This window comes from Betta splendens, chromosome 22 (assembly GCF_900634795.4).
Source record: "Betta splendens chromosome 22, fBetSpl5.4, whole genome shotgun sequence".
Lineage (NCBI taxonomy): Eukaryota > Metazoa > Chordata > Actinopteri > Anabantiformes > Osphronemidae > Betta > Betta splendens.
In genome coordinates, this window is record NC_040900.2 from 1,417,608 (window position 1) to 1,433,933 (window position 16,326).

At 53.1% G+C, this 16,326-nt stretch overlaps 3 protein-coding genes across 4 annotated transcripts; 1 reads left to right on the forward strand and 2 right to left on the reverse strand.

The window, feature by feature from the left end:
* Positions 1–368: 368 nt before the first annotated feature.
* On the reverse strand, positions 369–5,697 carry hhipl2 (HHIP-like 2). Its single transcript, XM_029138786.3, has 9 exons — positions 5,206–5,697; positions 4,091–4,743; positions 3,416–3,559; positions 3,003–3,334; positions 2,780–2,906; positions 2,351–2,496; positions 1,968–2,049; positions 1,472–1,554; positions 369–1,120 (listed from the first exon to the last, which is right to left on the reverse strand). Exons 1-9 carry the CDS (start codon positions 5,563–5,565, stop codon positions 624–626), a joined length of 2,424 nt encoding a protein of 807 aa, XP_028994619.1. The 5' UTR covers positions 5,566–5,697; the 3' UTR covers positions 369–623.
* A 1,285-nt stretch (positions 5,698–6,982) lies between these two features.
* On the forward strand, positions 6,983–11,631 carry wdr32 (WD repeat domain 32). The gene is made up of 7 exons (XM_029138119.3): positions 6,983–7,645; positions 8,133–8,246; positions 8,326–8,523; positions 8,598–8,800; positions 8,891–8,971; positions 9,040–9,185; positions 9,326–11,631. The coding sequence occupies exons 1-7, from the start codon at positions 7,218–7,220 to the stop codon at positions 9,695–9,697; spliced, it is 1,542 nt and encodes a 513-aa protein (XP_028993952.1). The 5' UTR covers positions 6,983–7,217; the 3' UTR covers positions 9,698–11,631.
* Positions 11,632–11,937: 306 nt separating this feature from the next.
* On the reverse strand, positions 11,938–16,316 carry cpxm1a (carboxypeptidase X (M14 family), member 1a). 2 transcript variants are annotated; one of them, XM_029138118.3, is made up of 13 exons: positions 15,990–16,313; positions 15,423–15,532; positions 15,097–15,236; positions 14,941–15,025; positions 14,710–14,860; positions 14,551–14,639; positions 14,268–14,391; positions 13,725–13,921; positions 13,486–13,665; positions 12,911–13,205; positions 12,707–12,846; positions 12,529–12,631; positions 11,938–12,451 (listed from the first exon to the last, which is right to left on the reverse strand). In XM_029138118.3, the coding sequence occupies exons 1-13, from the start codon at positions 16,246–16,248 to the stop codon at positions 12,123–12,125; spliced, it is 2,202 nt and encodes a 733-aa protein (XP_028993951.1). In that variant the 5' UTR covers positions 16,249–16,313; the 3' UTR covers positions 11,938–12,122. The 2 variants fall into 2 exon arrangements, with proteins under 2 accessions (XP_028993951.1, XP_055361563.1); XM_055505588.1 differs by having other exon boundaries at positions 12,707–13,205; positions 13,486–13,921; positions 15,990–16,316.
* Between the last annotated feature and the right edge of the window lie 10 nt (positions 16,317–16,326).

Sequence of the window (16,326 nt, forward strand, 5' to 3'; positions counted from 1 at the left end):
CGCTTTAAAAGCTGCAGACGTGAAGTTGAAACACGGACTCGCCTGCTCTGTAATTTGTCTGGTGTTTGAACGTATGGAGGCACCTGTGAAGCAGACGCAGACGCAGACGCAGACGTAGACGCAGACGCAGACGTGTCTGAGTGGATGCAGGGGCTTTAGGGTGACGGTGCCAGGGTCTGATCGCTGACGGGGTCAAAGGTCACAGGACCTCCTGTTGTCCACCTGTCGGCAGGCTGTGGTTCCGTCTGCCGGAGCCGGACCCGGACCCGGCGGAACCGCAGGGCGCATAGCTGCACGTCGCTCCCGGCGCGGCTTCACGTGTTCAGCAGTGATTACAGGAGCAGCTGCTTTAATTACAGACACACACACACGTCTCAATGTTTATTCTTAACACTTGCATGGCTGGTAAAATTAGAACAGTTTTACTAGAGTGGCCTTTGTTCTACTTAGAAAGCGTTTGTTTCTGCCTCGCTGCTTTTATCAACTTCAAACTGATCTGATGGTTTTAGAAACGGGCAGCAGTCATTAACTTTACGAGCGTCCAGAATAAATGGTTCTGCTCCGCGCGGCCTTGAAGCAGGCTCAGGTTCTGGGTCCGTGGGCTCCAGCAGCGCCGTCTCCTCTTAAAGTGCTCGGTGCTTCTTCTCCTCGCGTCTGTTCCACACGGTCGCGTTTGTCTTCGCGCTCGTCCTGGTTTTGTTCTCCTTCAGACGACCTTTGACCTTCAGGTCCTCTCTCTGTCGATGGACCTCCCTCTGGGCTCCTTTCCGCGGGGGGCTCTTCCTCTTGGTGACCCCCGTCTTCCCCTTCAGGCCGTCGGCGTCCGTCTGACGCGTCTTCGCCTTCACTTTGTCTTTGCTTTTAACGTTCGGAGTCCCGGTCGTCTTCTTCTGCTTCGCTGAGTTCTTCTTCGTGTGCGCGCTGGTTTCCTGTTTGTTTTTGCCCCACGGCTTCGCAGGTTTGTCCTTCCTCGTCTCGCTGGGCGGCGCCTCCCACCTGGGCCTGGCGGCGGCGGCCGTGGTGGTTCTGATCCGACTGCTCGCCACCGGCGCTTTGGGGGTGAACGTGATCCTTTTGGGCGGAGGTCTCGTGGGCTTCGCGTCCGTGTGCAGCACCGGCACTGAAAAGGCAGAGGCGTCAGTGAGCGGCCGCTCAACTCGCAGCCACATATGTGGAGTTTTACGAAGCTGAATGTTTGAAATGCTTTTGTCTCTAATTTAAACATGCGCGGTCTAAAAGCGGAGCCTGCTGTTTATAGCGACGTATGAGGCCGGCCTGATCTGGACCTGGCTGCATTTAGACTTGGAGCTGGTTCCGCTCCAGGCGGTGGACAGCGAACCTAAACGCTGGACCAACAGCGCGTCCGCTGTGCATTTACGTCTGGTTCCACCGCCGCATTTCAGGATCACGTTCAATCGGAGCAGCTCCGCTTTTAAGTGTTAAAAGGCAAAGTTGTCACGACACGACTCACATTCCCGCGGCACAAATGGAATCTTCTTGCCCCTCACTTTGACAGGCAGGGGCTTCTTCTTGCACTTGCCTGGAGGAGCTCTCCTGCAAAGAGAGAATAAATAAATGAAATTAAATAAGACAGAACCCTCCTGTACGTCCACCTCAATATGTGCCTCTTAGAATCAAAACGACTTCGTTTCATACAGGGATTTAAAGCTGTTGCTACCAAAGCTAAAGTCACAGCAGTCTGTGTGAAGTGTCCTGCGTCTCGTACACAAATAATGCAGATGTTAATGATCCTGCAGCTGCATCGTGTCGACTAATGACGCGTCGCATCCTCCATCTTCATATAAACCAGCCTCAGTGTTTCTACCTGTGTTACACAACTTTATGGACAGGAGAATTTACAGACGATGGCGCAGCTGCTACATGTGTGGTCAACAGGATGTGAGTTCCCTGAACTCGACCTTTAGCTTCTAGTCGAGGAGAAGAGTTCATGACTGAGCGATCGTCACCTGGACGGGTCCATGAACTTGAAGACGGTCCCAAAGGGAGACGTGGCGCTGGGGTAGGAGGTGGCGAGGAAGTACAGCTCCCCTGGAAGAAGGAAGAAGGAGGCGTCGGTCAGCGTCTGTTAGCGTCTGTTAGCGTCTGTTAGCGTCTGTCAGCGTCTGTCAGCGTCTGTTAGCGTCTGTTAGCGTCTGTTAGCGTCTGTCAGCGTCTGTCAGCGTCTGTTAGCGTCTGTTAGCGTCTGTCAGCGTCTGTCAGCGTCTGTCAGCGTCTGTTAGCGTCTGTTTGCGTCTGTCAGCGTCTGTTAGCGTCTGTTAGCGTCTGTCAGCGTCTGTTAGCGTCTGTTAGCGTCTGTCAGCGTCTGTTAGCGCCAGACACTCTACGTTACCTGCTTCGTCCTCAGCGAAGGAGATGATGAACTTGTGGTAGTGGTTGATGAGTCCAGGGAAGGAGCAGGTCTTGGTGTCGCCCATGCACACGTTCCTCTCCCTCCAGGCTCCTGTGGCCTTGTCTTCCTCCAGGGCCAGGATGCGGCTGCAACAGGAGCAACCCTTAAACACTCACTAGTCTTAGAGCGTCCTTTACCTGCGTAAAGCGCGTATGTGAACACACCATGAACACAGATGCATTAATGTGTGAGCTGTATTTGTTATTTGTCAGCAGGTGACCGGCTCCAAAGATCCACCGGGCCTGACGCATGGCTTCCATCCTGATCCTACGCTGCCCAAACAAGGGTTTCCTGCTCAGAATCAGGGTTCCTGACGGCCCGGCAGGTTGGAGACAGTTGGAGTGAACTATTTGGCTCAGATCAACGTACCCACTCATAAAGTCTCCGAAAACGTACAGGCCGTTCAGATTGGGTGATTCACATCCTCGGTACACATATCCCCCCGTCACAGACTTCCCGACATGATGGCTGTATGCAAATATGGGCAGGATGTCATCTGTGGTGGCAGAGAAATAAGCAAAAATGAAGCTTCGGGCCCAGATTAAACCCAGGCCGAACTCTAACGTGTGAGTGTGAGTGACGCTTCGCTCACTCAGGGACGAGTTCTGGCACAGCTTCAGGTCGTAGCACTCGAAGCCCTCCTTGGCCCTCCAGCCGTAGTTTCCTCCCTTCACGATGATGTCCACCTCCTCGTAGCGGTTCTGGCCCACGTCGCCGCAGAAGATGCGGCCCCTGCCGTGGCGGCTGAGCGGGTCGCCGCGGTCCACGGAGCAGCGCCACATGTTCCGCACGCCGTACGCGAACACCTCTGGCCGCGCGTCCGCCTGGGCCACGAACGGGTTGTCAGGGGGGATCCGGTACCGCGCCCCGTCTGAGGCGTCTCCGTCCACGTCGATGCGCAGAGCCTTTCCCAGCAGGGCGGTCCTGGTAGAGGTCAGAGGTCAGAGGTCACGCTCAGCTAACACAGCTAGCTTAGCTAACAGCTTACGCAGTGGAGCGGCTTACTTGTTTTGGGCGTTGCCGTACTTCCCGAAGGGATCTCCAGCCTTTCCCCCGTCTCCAGTGAAGATATACAGGTATCCATCCAGGCCGAACAGCAGCTGGCCTCCATTGTGGTTCGCAGCCGGCTCATCAATCTCTAAAATGACTCTGAAGGTGAGAAGAAGGAGCACAATCCCTCACGTTCTTGTTTTCAAGCGTAAACACAGTGAGCCCCAGGACACGCAGTTATCACTGGTATCAGCTTGGTGTCAGTGTATGACTCATTATGTGATTGAACATCGCTTCTCTCAGGAGAACAGACCTGGGGCTTTACAGTATCTTCCCCAAATGACCCGAAACCCGCTGGATGCTGATGAGGCCAAATGTTTATGTAGCGTTTGCCTCTGAGCTGCTACTTGATAACTGGAGTCAGGTTTTCCCATTTGTCTTCGAGTCCCTGTAATTCCTCATTAACACCCAGCTGAAGCCCGCTGACGTTTTAATTACGTCCAAGGAGCCTGAGTGACCTGAGGTCATTTAAGTGATCGGCTCCTAAACGTGTTAATGCAAGCTGTGGTGTAATTGCAGCCCAGGGGGGAGCATGACAGCTCGGTCCTATATATCTGTCAAAGCCACGCTGCAAGTGCAAAGTCCTATGTATATCATCAGACAGGCTTCAAGGGAAGGGAAGCAGCATACCTCTCTGAGTGGGGATCAGCCGTGTTCATGTCATGCTCAGACACCTTCATCTCACTGATCCGGATCCTGTCCAGCTGCCCGTGGACCTGGATGGAGTAGTAGACGAAGAAGCGGCCGTTGTGGCGGTACTGGGGGTGGAAGGCCATGCCCAGGAAGCCCCTCTCGTCGCCCAGCCATGGCGTGGTCAGCACCTCCCCGCTCAGGTCCAGGAAGGGCGGCTCCAGCCGCGTGCCGTCGGGCAGGTACACCCACACGAAGCCCAGCTGCTCCGCGATGAACATGCGGTGCGTGTCGTCGCCGCTGTGCAGCATCAGCACCGGGTTCCTCAGGCTATTGGCCACCTCCGTCAAGCACAGCTGGAGGCAGCCCCTGGGGTCCTCCGCCACCCGGCCCAGGTTGCTGTTGAGGTCCGAGTTCTTCAGCACGTCCGGGTAGCAGTAGTCGGGGTCCGACAGCTGGACCAGGCTGCAGAACGTGGCCGCGTCCCGCTCGGCTGTGTCCCGCAGCAGCTGGTTCTCGGTCAAGTACTTGACCACGTGGCGACAGCGGCCGTGGAGGTGGGAGCAGTAGCCGAGGCAGAGGCCGGGGAGCTCCCTGACCGGCGTGTAGGGGTCCTCGGCGTCGTACAGGTGGGCGGCATAGGGCGAGCACTCCTGATGGGACACACACGGCACCGGGAGCTTTACCGAGGCGCCTCCAAGCCTCCACACAAACACCTGGACTTAAACGGACCCAAAAGGCGCTTTCAGCTGCTGTGAAGTGAAGCGGAGCTTTCATCTGAATGCTGCTCGTCTGCAGTAACGGTCGTACAGGAACTAAACCTCGCACTGTGTGAATTCCCCATCTGTAATGTGTCCTCATCTGGACCTTTTGGATTAAATCTGTGAATCTTTATTTCAGTTATGGCGTTTATCTAACACAGGATGAATTCATAATCAAAGACAGGTTTTAGATGAGTTTTGACTTGGCCGTTAGTTGTATGTGACAGAGTTACTGCAGAAGTGAAGGATCCTGTGGTGTCTCTGGGTCTTATTTTATTTCTGTGCACTGGCTCTTTGTTTATTGCAGTATATAAACACCCATCATCGTAACTTTAGAACAGTAAATGCACGTACCTGACACATGACTTCCTTCAGCAAGTCTGCACAGAGCTCAACGCCCGCTGCTTCCAGCTGATCAATGATGTCCCAGTATCTCTCCGCTATCGCGTTGTCGGTCCTCTGGTCGCAGCAGCCAAACTGCTCGTACTGCGCGCAGAACTCCAGGTGCCACGCGGGTTTGAAAGGTGGCTCGAAATCCAGACACTGAGGATGAGCTGCGGTTTGCTGGACCGGGACGAGTAGCTTCACGGACACGATCAAAACGAACGCAAGGAGCTTCGGGGTTTCGGGGGATGCGCTCGGACCTGCAGCTGCGCGTGCGTTTGCGCAGCTGCGACCACTTGGATGGAGCGCGGCGCTTCGCGTACTTGTCATTTTAACCGTGTGCCCCCGAAAATTGTAGCTTCTCTTCTTTATATGTGAACTACAGCGTGAGTGTGTGCTCGTGCACGAGAACGTGCGTGTTACACGTGCGTAAAAAATGAAGCTGGGCGTGCATCTTTCCAGTGAGGAGGCAGACGGATGCCGGTTCAGCCTCCCAATAAAATAATTACTTACAGTTGTAGATAAAACACAGTGGTAATAAATATTATGTGATTTATGCTTGATTGTCTTCTATTAAGCGGATTTTGAAGCCCAGTCCCAGATGAGCGTGCACGCGAGTTTGGCTTGCACGCAAACATTTACAAAACAGGAGGCTGTGTGGAAAAGCGCCTAGAGGCAACATGCTCGGAGAACATCTTGGCAGGAGATGAGCTTCGTCCTGCAGTATGTGGACCCATGTACCGTCCCAGCATGTCAACCAGCGTTTAAGAGTGAGAGATGTCTGTATCATTTTGGACTGATGCCAAGAAAAAAATAAGAATGGAAAGTAGTAGTATACTGTAGTATAACAACATGAAGTGTTATGATCACTTGATTTTAAAGAGATACCTAATATATGTAAAAAAAGAGACATCTAAAAAGGCTGTCAGCACTTTATTTAGTTCATTTACCTGAAGGATCACGCTTTAGTTTTAGCTGCTGCTTAACATAAAAAGAAATAAAGGGAGAAACTACACTTATTACCTGAACGTGTAGAACATTGACTTTGCTCCTTCTTTCTGAGGCAACATGCACTAAAGGTACTCAGAGTTTACATATAGTGACTTTATAGTATGCATTCATGCCTTAGTTTTCATGTTCCACTGTAAAAAATGTGTTCATTTAACACAACGAAGTAAACAACAGGTGAGCAGGAATGTTCATAGGTCGTATGGTTTACATTTGTCCAGGGGCCAGTAAGCAGTTGTTTTATAAACGCCAACGTGTGCTCTGCATTTCATAAGAGATGTTAAACAGCACACCTTGAGTTTAGCTGCTCTATATTTATCAGAAGAAATCCGCTTAGAGACATTTTATCATAACCTTTCAGGGTGTTTATACAAAAGTCAGACACATGCGATGCTTCGTTTGTCCAGCAGGTGGCAACAAACAAATCACGGACCCAGCGAAGGTGAACGAGGAAGCGGAACTTCGTCATCTCTTTTATTTAGCGTTTGTTTTGGTGAAGAAGAAAAACTTTCAAGTTAGCTGAAATATAAGGAGTTGTGTTCCGCCAAGGTGTTTCAGCGTAGAATAATTATTCATAAAAATGTTATTTTTACTCTCAGTGAAATGAATAATGCCAGAAAATAAGATAACACACAAAAAATAAATCATTACGCGTCCGGTGTTGTGTATTTTCTCTAGATTTGCTCTTAAAAGCAGTAACGTCTTTCTTTTGCGTTTATTTTGAAGGCTTTATCCGGATCTTTCCGGTAGCACTTTAGCTAATCCTACAGGGTTTGACGCGCGGCGTTCAGGCGCTGCCAAGTCGGGCAACCAAATACCGCTGAGCGTCGCCCATGCGGCCGAAGCCTGCCGCCACTGCACCGTAGAGGGCGGCTCCACGCACGGGTTCATGCTCGCTAGGTGACCGGAGTTGCTCTGCTTTCCGCCGTCGAGCCGAGACGTCGCGCTCCGAAACGCCAACGGACGGCGCCACAATGAGCGCGGAGCGCCAGAGCGGCAGCGAGGACGCGAGCGAGCCGCGGGACAGGCCCAACAGCGGCGGCGGCGGCTCCGACAAAGACCCTGACGTTGACCACTCGGACGGGGACGTGGTCCGGAGCGCGTCTCCCTCGCGGCCCGGGAGCAGCGGGCAGCAGCCGGTCAGCGGCGTCGAGGACCGCGCCGCCGCCGCGCCGCAGACGGGGAGCGGCGCGGGCTCCGGTTCCGACAGCGGCCGCGGAAACAGCCTGTTCGACTGGCTGCAAAGCAGGACGATACGACGCGGGGTGTTTGTGGATCCAGCCAGAGACAACTTCAGGACAATGACCAGCCTGTACTGCTCCATGAATCCGGCTGCCGAGTCCGTCAACCTGAGCAGCCAGACCCACGGAGCCGTGTTTAACCTGGAGTACTCCCCGGACGGGTAAGGCTCAGTGGGTCACAGCGGTTCCGGCTAAAGAGCGAAGGGGTTTGTGTTGGTAACGGCCTGGAGAGTGCTGGAGTTCCATCATCCCCCTATTTGTCAGGTCTAGACTCACTTCACCCTCAAATTAAAATCAAATCTGAGTGACATTTGTGTTGAAACCCATTCAGCTGTAAACCGACTCCATCAGAACCGCACAGCTCCTGGAATTAGCGACCCAAACCCTGGAGAACGGTTCCAACGGCATCTGTGAGGTGAAGCCTGAGCCGCAGACAGAAGCAGAGCTAAATCCTGCAGCCAAAGCAGGTCAAGCTGTGTCCAGTCTGGGTCAGAAGCCGTTATGTGACAAACACATGTTCCTCACATGTAACACGCAAACACACAGGATGCACAACAATCAGGCCGAGCTTAGCATTCATCTACAGCATCACAGTGATTCAGGCTGTTATCTCTCGTTTCATGTCTGATTTGTGTTGTTCTTTCTCAGGTCCGTTCTGACTGTGGCCTGTGAACAGACTGAAGTCCTGCTCTTCGATCCCGTCTCTTCCAGACACATCAAAACTCTGACCGAGGCCCACGAGGACTGCGTCAACAACATAAGGTCGGTGTCTCTGGTCCCGTGTGAGCGCGTGGAGGCGTCGCCCAGAGCCGTGACCGACCCGCCTCCTGTCGCCCTGCAGGTTTCTGGACAATCGCTTGTTTGCCACCTGCTCTGACGACACCACCATCGCCCTGTGGGACCTGCGTAAGCTGAGCGCCAAGGTCTGCTCGCTGCACGGCCACGCCAGCTGGGTGAAGAACATCGAGTACGACACCAACACGCGGCTCCTCGTCACGTCCGGCTTCGACGGCAACGTCATCACGTGGGACACCAACAGGTGTCTGTTCACGGGTCCTCATGCTCCAGGTCATCCCTGCTGCAGCCACTGAACTCTGGGCCTTTCCTCTGCAGGTTCACGGAGGACGGCTGCCCGCACAAAAAGTTCTTCCACACTCGCTACTTGATGAGGATGCGTCTGACGCCCGATTGCTCCAAGATGCTCATCTCCACTTCCTCGGGGTACCTGCTCATCCTCCACGACCTGGACCTCACCCAGAGCCTGGAGGTGGGCAGCTACCGCATGCTGCGCGCCCGACGGACTCCGCTCAGCTCAGGTCCGGTCACACGGTTTCGTCTCGTTGCCTTGTTGTTGAACGCGGTTCCAGAATGAGGAAATGACTTTCCCCCCTGCTGTGATGCTGCAGATGGAGGCACATCAGCATCCAGGTTGAGCGGAACCCCTCGACACGGGAACGACTCCAGCAAGATCCACCCTCACAGAGAAGGTGAGACACTCGGGCACAGATGTGACGAGGTTCTGGACCGGAAGCTTCATGTGTCTCTCTCCTCGCAGGCCTTTCTCCCAGGAACAGCCTGGAGGTTTTGACCCCAGAGATCCCAGGAGAGCGGGACAGAGGGAACTGCATCACGTCCCTGCAGCTCCACCCAAAGGGCTGGGCCACACTCATCCGATGCTCCAGCAACATGGACGACCAAGAGGTGAGAAACCGCACGTCAACAGTGATGCAGCCTGTTGTAGCTCCAGGTTGTATGTGGTGCTGGACACGAGTGTTATTGGTGCCGCTGTGATGCCGACACCTGACCCACACTCCTCCATCTTTGGTCCTTTCTCCGTCTAGTGGACGTGTGTGTACGAGTTCCAGGAGGGGGCTCCCACCCGCCCGCTGGTGTCCCCTCGCTGCTCCCTCCGCCTCACCCACTACATCGAGGAGGCCAACGTGGGGCGGGGCTACATCAAGGAGCTGTGCTTCAGCCCTGACGGCCGCCTCATCTGCTCCCCCTACGGCTACGGCGTGCGCCTGCTGGCCTTTGACGAGAGCTGCGCCGAGCTGGCCGACTGCCTGCCGGTCCAAACCAGCTGCCTCAGGGAGATCCGCTCCATCTACTCGCACAGCGACGTGGTGCTCACCACCAAGTTCTCTCCGACACACTGCCAGCTGGCCTCGGGCTGCCTCAGTGGACGCGTGGCCCTCTACCAGCCCAAGTTCTAGTGGTCCCTGTCAGCGAAGCCCTGCTCCGATGAGGCTCCAGGCTCTGACACCACAGAGCTGCTGTATTGGGTTGACTTACGTGAACCTAATGAAGTGGATTTGTAGGATTTTCGACCCTATTTAATTCTAAAATAAATTAATAGCAACTGTTTGCTTTCCAGCGAGTTCCTGCAGTCAGAGATGCAGTCGTGTCTTTTGAGGCGTCGCTTGACTTTAATACACTTACTTTTGTGATGTGATGCTTTTTCTTCTGAATCCTTTTTCAGACAAACTAATCTGAAACTCCACCCACCTGTCACCTAAACACAACAAGTAATCGATAATATTTCCAGCACATCTGGACCCAGGTCTGCAGCTGTGCACCAGATTCAGTTGATCACTGGACGGAGGACGTCCCAGCTTTGATGGGCTGTGAAGTCCTGGACGTAGATGCACCTGCTGCTGCAGACAGACTCCGATGAAGTCAGGAGATCGGTCTGAAACGAGCGGCAGGCGAACTGTGGGACTAGTTCATCAAAGACTTGGGCTTGTTGTCAGACTGGGCTTGTTCAGGTGCTGCCTTGGGACAAAAACACTAAAAAAGAGACGCTCTTACCGCTTTGGTCTGAGGAGGCGGCGCCCGTGTCCTGCCCTCATCTCCACGTGACGTCGGCCGATGGCGTCGCCCTCAGCTGCTCTGCTTTGCTCATGCCTTCTTCTACAGGTGCTGCTTCTCTGCTCATACAATCGGACGTTTGGGCCTCGTCATCGATGCCTTTCGTCTTCGCTCCTGAGTCGAGGCATCTCACTTCTTCCCTCTGTTTCTACTCACTCCTGACTTTAACGCGTTGTGATTGTGTTTGTAGCAGTGTTTGTAACATCTGACTCCAGACGTGTGATGGTCGAGGCTGCTTTAGCGCTGACCAACATCTGCCTCCACTGTTTGTTTCTAGCTCATGTCAGAAGCTCTGTTTTCAAGAACCACTCCACCAAATGATGTCATAACATTTTAATGTGAACTGTCAGTTACGTTGAAGCAATTCTGGCGTTGCCGTATATTCTGCAGACCTGCAGATTAACGCGTGTGGTGCTTAATCTTGATCTCCAGCAGTAGGCCGTGAAATGATTCAGAATAGACTACAATGCCCACATTCATACTATAAGATGATTTCAGTGCTGTGGCTCATTGGTGTGTTCTTAATGTTTTTTTTACTGCAGCTGTGTTGCGTCTGTTGTACTGATTAGGATCATTCATGGGGTGTGATGCAGATTCTTGCTGGCCTCATTCTGATCGCTGGCTTGGTTCATTGTTGGTGATTTAACCTTTGCAGGGAGGCCGACTTGTCCCGCTCCCTGCTCTGGTGCGTTTGTTCACATGATGTTTGATCATTTTACCCTCGTCATGTTCAGTTTCTCTGTCTGCGTCTGCGTGCCAGAACACAACAGTTCACACGGACTGACTGCACAATAGACATGTGCTGTTATGTAAACAGAGACGTGAGTGTATATTACTATGCATACCAGCCTTCATGGAGATTCTCCTTATTTATGAAAGACCAGATGCCAAAATAAGTTTTACTTGGATAAAGTGATTCTTCTTTGTAGTGAACTGTGAGCTGAGGACTAAACAGATCATCTGCTCTTATTTATTTGAATATTCTTTAAATTGAACAAAAACATCTAATGAAATGCGTTCTACGGTTCGTCTAGGAACAGCGACAGTCAGAACATGTGATAATTGGTATTTCAAAGCGACTGGGACGTTTTAACCTCAAATATAGACGTGACTTGTTAATTCTCAGCTCACAACTTGCTCCTGTGCGTAATGAGTGAGATGCTTCTATCACTTTGTACATGTTCCCTGTGTTTTTCAGTTTGTCACAGATTAATTTCACTTTCAACTCTTGTAGAATAATTTAGCCTAATAATAAAATCATTAAATGTTTATTGCCTGAGCTCAGTTTGAGGGACCAGCCCTGCTGTATTCACTTCATACGTGTGTCTTATCTGCCATTTTGACTCCAGGTATAAGATAAAACCAAGTTCCTTTTTGTGGGTTTAGTTGTCCTGCGCAGTGTGATAATCCCACTGATGCTAAATGGTACCAACTGGAGCACTGGAATAAAGGTTATGTGCCGCAGTTGACTTTTATTTTTTCTCAAGCATTGAAAGGAAATGTCCACCAGATGGCTGAGAAACACCAGCTACCAGGTCTGTGCTGGAAACCAGTGCTTACCACTTCAAAATAACTCACATGAACACCTGGATTTCAGATTTAATGAACTAACAGGTTCAGTGTTATAAAAGTAAACCATCACATATCAGACCAGCTGACACTGAGACTCAAGTCAGGCAGTTTAACCAATCACAGCTTTGAAATGAAAAAGTGACCTTTTGACCTCTGGGCCGATCTTCCACCCGTTCTCCGCTCCGCGGGGGTCTCCTCTCACGCTCTCCGGGCGCCGGAGGACCGAGCCCTCCTCCTCTGCCGCCGCTGGCTCTCCCGGCGCTGGTTGAGGACCTTGGTGCTGGCGCGGAGCCGGTGGAGCCTCAGGGCCCGAAGCCGCAGCTGAAGGTCCTGCGGGATCTTCCCCCCTTTGGCGCGGATCTCCTTCAGCCTCTGGACGGGCGTCTTGGTGAGCGTGAAGTCGCAGATGGTGGCGTGCGGCTCCTGCCCCACGTGGCAGCGGCGCATGGATGGGAGGTAGCCCTCGGCCCAGACCACCACCTTGTACTCGCCGGGGTTCAGCAGACGCCAGTAGTCCCCATCAGCAGCTGACGGGGAGAAAGCAGGAGTAGAGGAGCAGAATTCACATCCACCGCCGCCTCCTCCCAACGTCACAGCGTCTGACCTGCTCGGATGTCGTGGTCGTGGTCCTCCACCTTGATTATGGCGTTTGCTATTCCCCGCTTGGTCATCTTGTCCCTCACCACACCCTTGATCCCTCTGTGAACCTGGGAGAACATCACACCGCTCTGTCAGGACTGAAAACGATCCTCAGAGGGAGAGGAGGTGCAGTTCAGACCGACCTGCTCCATGTAAACCAGCAGAGACTCCCTGTTGTTCTCCCACTCCATGGGAAGCTCGCTGGAGTGAGGGAACTTATCACAGGACAGCTCCACCGTCACCTCGAAGCAGTTGTTGTGTAGGTAGCTGAAGTCGTTCATACCTGCAGAGGAGACGCCGTTACTCTGTGACCTCCTCCTGGTGACAGCGTGACTCACTGGACTCACTGCCGGGCACCGTGTGCCAGGCGCCGCCGTTGATGATGTTGTTGTGAGCCTGGAAGTCCTCGTAGTGACAGAGGCGGCGCTGGGGGTCGGCCATGGCCAGGTTGGTGGAGGCGTAGACGGTGGCGAGCCAGCGGAAGAAGGCGTTGTCGGCCGTGGGCGTGTCCTCCTGCGGCGCCCAGTCCCGCGTGCAGTCGAAGGGGTACGTGACCACCAGCTCTCCTCCGTGCAGGTTCGCGCTGAGCACAAAGGGAACGTCCTGCATCCAGCTGATGACGGCGCGGGTCTCAGGGGCCACCTGGGAGCAAAGGTCACGATGAGATGCATTCAGTGAAACACTAAAACACGTGTTTTTATCATTTGAGCGCTTTTGTCTTCTCTCATCATCTGAGACATGATGAGAGGTTTTTGTGAGGCACTGAATTAAAGCCACACTTTTCTAACCCACAGCAATGGGAGCCACAGTTATGTTAGAGTGGAAACCTCAGAAGCATGTGGTCCAGACGCTGCGGTGCCTCAGGTGGGATGTTGGATTTCATGCTAACTGTTTTCATTTGATTGACTGCTCCAAACCTCACCATGGCGTCCTCCTTGGTGTAGTACTCGGGCATGGGGATGTAGTGGTTGGACACCTTGTACTTCCCCGCCGCCTGCTCCTGCGCGTCCCACATGATGTTGTTGAGGTCCGGGAAGTTGTGGTTGAGGTCGATGCCCTCGGCGCTGAAGCGGCCGTCGGCCCAGCCCGCCAGCTCCGAGCCCTGCAGCAGAGCGGCGTCACAACCCCTGCGAGTCCCACGGCGCCGCACGCGTGCCTCACCTTCGCATGAGCCGCTTCGTAGCCGTCGGGGTTCATGGAGGGCAGCAGGTGGATGCGCGTCTCAGTCACCAGGCGGACGACGCGCTCGTTGCCCTTCTTGTACTCTTTGCACAAGTACTGCATGAGGTTTAGGAGCAGCTCTCGGCCCAGCGCCTCGTTCCCGTGCATCCCGGCCACGTAGCGAAACTCCGGCTCGCCTGGAAAAGTCAAGCACAGGGTCGCTTCATCTGTATCATCATACAGCAGCGTGTCACAGACGTGGTGGTCAACGTTAAGGCACAGAACATTTAAGTGACCTACATTTTCCTCCCGTTTCCCTTGAGTCAGAACGTTCATGCTCTAATGTTTTTGGCAGCTGTGGCCACAGAGCTCCGTGTCTGCAGGCGACTTAGGAAAGCGCTGACTGTGCAGCTTCAAGTTTCAAACACATTGGTCTGTTTATGTAAGACGCTGCTGCAGAACCCAGGCTGAGTCAACACATGGGTTGTCAGACCGGGCCCCTGAGCAGCAGAGGCCGAGGCAACACTCTGAAAGGCCTCTTACCCACTTCATGTTTGCCAGGGTGGTCCGAGATCTCCATCACGTACAGTTTCAGGCCCTCGTAGCTCCTCCCAATGGTGTAGACGCGGGTGATGTTTGGACACTCCTCTGTCACAGACTTCATCAGCTTCAGGGCACAGAACACAAGTCAGGGTGAAAAGGGTTAAATGTGAAGCGGGGGAAAATGTGCAGATGGTTAAGAGTGAGTGAAGTCCTGGAATGGGCTTCAGGGGAAGCTGAGCTCTTTGTGCCTGTGTGGCCTCTCAGCCATTTGTTATGCTCAAACCTTTCTCATCTCTTTGTAGTTGTGGTGCCTGAAGTCCAGAGCGTCCTTTGATCCGGGTTCTGGCTCCGGTGGGTAAATGTTAGCTGGATCTATGAGGAAACAACAGGGTCCTGTTACCACCAGGCCTTCGGAAGCTCCTCATCGAGGTTCTGCTCCTACCGTCGGCTCGGCAGCCCAGGATCTCGGCCCTGAGGCAGATGGTGCCGTTCGAGTACCAGGTCTGCGGGTTGATGCGAATGTACCGGGCGACGGTGGGAACAGGAAGGAGTCCGAGCACCGGGGTCTCCGTGTTCTGGTTTCCTTCAAAGATCTGCACAAGCGTGGCATCACACACGTTTAGGCGCGGTCACGGCTGCTGCAGCTGGTTTAATCAGCCCGAGCGGCTCTTACTGCTTCCTCGGTCCCGTTCATGCAGGTTTCCCACGTCACAGAGTCGTTGCTCAGCTGCACCTTGTAGGTTTCCACCCAGTCCCAACTACAACAGACAGGGTGATGAAGGACTGGATCGATGCTGCTCCATTTTCCCCAGACTCGGGTCTACCTGACCTCCAGATGGAGTTCCGTCCCTGCAGGATGACTCCGGTGAACAGGGTCGGCTGCAGGGCGTCCACCTCCAGCCACTGGTGCCGGTCTTTGACCTCTGCACACCAGGCTCCATCGTACAGGTCTCCATCCTCAATGCCAGACTGAACATAAACCAGTACACAAGCTCTGTTTCAGCTCAGGCACATGAAGGCGTGACTGTGAAGCATTGCACAGGTTTCTGGTTTGACCTAGTTGTTCAATCACTTCTTTCAGACTGCAGAACAATTATCTGTGTTTTCATTTCAACAGGAATAATGAGATGAAGTGATGTTTTAGAGGAGACAGACCTGGATGTTGAGCCTCCCTCTGTGAGGACCCAGACCCATGCGCTGGTAGGATGAAGCCTGGATCTGAGTGTCATCAACACGCAGAGACTCCAAACCCAGAGGAGGACAATCTGGAGCAGAAAGCAAAGCCCAGATAAAATCAGCTCAGTCTGAACATTCGCTTTTGGTTTCCAAAGTAAACAAACTCGTTCCTGCTGTAATTTGAGGCCAGAACTGTTATGGGGAAGTCGGGAGGCCTCCTCCTCCTCTGTTCATCTGGAGGAGTAGAGGAGATAAGCAAATCTGCAGAGGGTTAAATGTCAGAGTTTAGCAGAGCTGCAGCTACAGGAGGTTTAATGATTCTGGCATCCAGCAGGAACATTCCCATCTGTGAAACGTGCCAGCACAAATAGATCCGTCTGTTCCCTGATGTGAACGTTTCATAACTGTTATTCACAAATAAAACATAAATGCAGAATAAATAACCCAAATCCTGACATCGGTGTCCATGAAGGCATCGTTTTCTCCACTGCAACAGTTCGACTGACCCACTTGGCAGACGTTCAGACCACTGATCGCTTTTCTTACCCAGCAGCGCTTCCTCGCCGTCTGTCTCTTTGTTGCTGCTCTGTTTTGTGTCCTGTTTGCTTGTCACAGCTGTGTGCGTTGTAGATGCAGTTGGTTGGAGTTTGATGAGAGCCTCCACAGTGGACTTAGTCCAGTTCACCATCTCGGTTGTAGTGGTTGAGTAAGTCTCTGTGGTTCTGTTGATTAGTTGGGTCCCGGTTTTGTCTAAAACTGCTCCCAGAAACATAACGAGGGTTAAGACGCACAGCGACGGCTCCATTCTGCTCAGGGTTTGCTGCTGCAGACGAGTGAGGGGAAAACTCCCGGCTTTTTTATGAGGAGTTGACAAAGCCAGACC